General features: G+C 48.3%; 1 protein-coding gene across 1 annotated transcript in view; it reads left to right on the top strand.

The window, feature by feature from the left end:
* Positions 1-2009, top strand: part of Suclg1 (succinate-CoA ligase alpha subunit) — a 26873-nt gene that overhangs the window by 11850 nt on the left and 13014 nt on the right. The window contains exon 4 of the mRNA XM_005364721.2: positions 1675-1887. Coding sequence (XP_005364778.1) covers positions 1675-1887 — 213 coding nt within the window. The remainder of the gene's footprint in view (positions 1-1674; positions 1888-2009) is intronic.

Below are 2009 nucleotides of genomic sequence, written 5' to 3'. Positions count from 1 at the left end.
TAAAGACAGGCATTCCGTGGGCAAAGACAGGCGTTCCGTGGGTAAAGACAGGAGTTCCGTGGGTAAAGACAGGCATTCCGTGGGCAAAGACAGGCAGGCATTCCGTGGGCAAAGACAGGCATTCCGTGGGCAAAGACGGGTATTCTGTGGGTAGAGGTCTCAATTATGTGCCTTTTGGGAGAGTCACTTGCTGTCTGAATGTCCAGTAACCTAGAGAAATTGGGATTGTGGTAAGATCCAGTACATGAGTTTTGCTGAAGATGTGCACCATCTGGTCATCCTCGTACTCCTCTTCCAAGGACTCTTCCTTCCTACTTTGAGTCTTCATGTGTGTGCCCCACTGAGTTTAATTGGAGTAGTTTGTCTGAGCCTGAACTGGAGCTACTGTTTAGCAAGGGTACCTTATCAGCGGCTACAGCCCTGAAGAATAAAACAGCTCCCCTTCCTGCAACAAACATCAGCTGCTGGTAGTCCTTTGGGGAGGGGGAGCCTCATGGACCCCTCCCCAGGCTTCATCATCTCATCTGTAGACTGGGATAATGGGGTCCAGGAGTATCCCAGAAACGGATTCCTATGCAGAGCCTTCACAGGGCTGCTGGGGAGCCGCTGCTGCTCTTGCAGTCTGAACTCTGTGACTCCAGGACTTGCATTAGAGAGGGAGGCATGGCCACACAGAAAGGTTGGAGAACTGGGCTGGGTGCTACATGCTCTTAGTCCCAGCAGAGTTGAGGCCAGACTGGTCTATATAGTGAGTTCAGGACAACCAGTGCTACATAGAGAGACCCTGTCTCAGAAAAACAAAAACAAAACGCCAAAATCAGATGATGGGTAGAAGAATGCGCATGCACCAAGGCCACAGGTCACGACCATGGAGAGCACAGGATCAGGTCATGACCATGGAGAGCACAGGAGCAGAGGGACACCTTTGATCTTAATGCCTATTTAAGCCTCGTTCTTACTCTGTTACCTTGTGTGTATCTACACTTGGTGTGATTGTTGATTTCTAGTAAGAATGGATTAAGTAAAATGTCAGGTAAGAACACTTCACTTAAGTGGTCCAGTGGTGAGGTTGAGAGCTCTTGGTGTTCTTCTAGAAGACCCAAGTTTAGTTACTTTCCAGCACCCACACCTGGACTCCTGACAACTGCCTATAATTCAAATTCCAGGGATCCAGCATCCTTTTCTGACCTCTGAGGGCAGGCATGGGCATGCGTGCATGTGTACACACACACACACTAAATCTGTATTAAAAGGAACAGTCTACTTTCACCATTTGTTGATAGTATTTATCATGGATTTAAAATAGGTGCTTAACAGTCAAGTTCTGAGCTCTTGGGTTCCCTGGCTTTTCTAAGGACTTGCAGAGCCTGAAGCTGGGCACTGGATCTTGTTAGTGAGTCTGGGGAGGAACAGTGATGCTGTGCATGGTCCCAGGGAGAAGAGAACACAGGTGCAAATCAGGCAGTGCTCTCAGGTTTACTGTCTTTTTATAGGGTAAGATGTACTGAACCTTTTAATTTCCAGTGACATTCAAAGGGGACAGAAAAGAGTCTAACCATGTCATGGACTGCAGAGTGAGGAGAGCCTGACCACGACCCCTTCCTAGACACTCGTCAAATCAGGTTATCGAGTACATTTTATCTGTGATTCAACCAATTGTGCTCAATGTTTCAGGCCAAAGAGAAAACAGGAGCGACGGCTTCTGTTATTTATGTGCCTCCTCCTTTTGCTGCTGCCGCCATTGATGAAGCAATTGATGCAGAGATTCCCTTGGTTGTGTGCATCACTGAAGGCATCCCGCAGCAGGATATGGTACGGGTCAGGCACAAACTGACGCGCCAGGGAACGACCAGGCTGATTGGGCCAAACTGCCCTGGAGTCATCAATGTGAGTGCAAAATATGAAGGAAGCCCAGTGTAGTCTTTGTGAAGCCAGACAGCTTTGAGTCTGTTGAAGCATGTATGCGTGTGTGTGTGTGTGTGTGTGTGTGTGTGTGTGTGTGTGTGTGA

The sequence above is a fragment of the Microtus ochrogaster genome, assembly GCF_000317375.1.
Source record: "Microtus ochrogaster isolate Prairie Vole_2 chromosome 14 unlocalized genomic scaffold, MicOch1.0 chr14_random_3, whole genome shotgun sequence".
Classification (NCBI taxonomy): domain Eukaryota; kingdom Metazoa; phylum Chordata; class Mammalia; order Rodentia; family Cricetidae; genus Microtus; species Microtus ochrogaster.
This window is presented reverse-complemented; position numbering and strand designations above follow the sequence as displayed.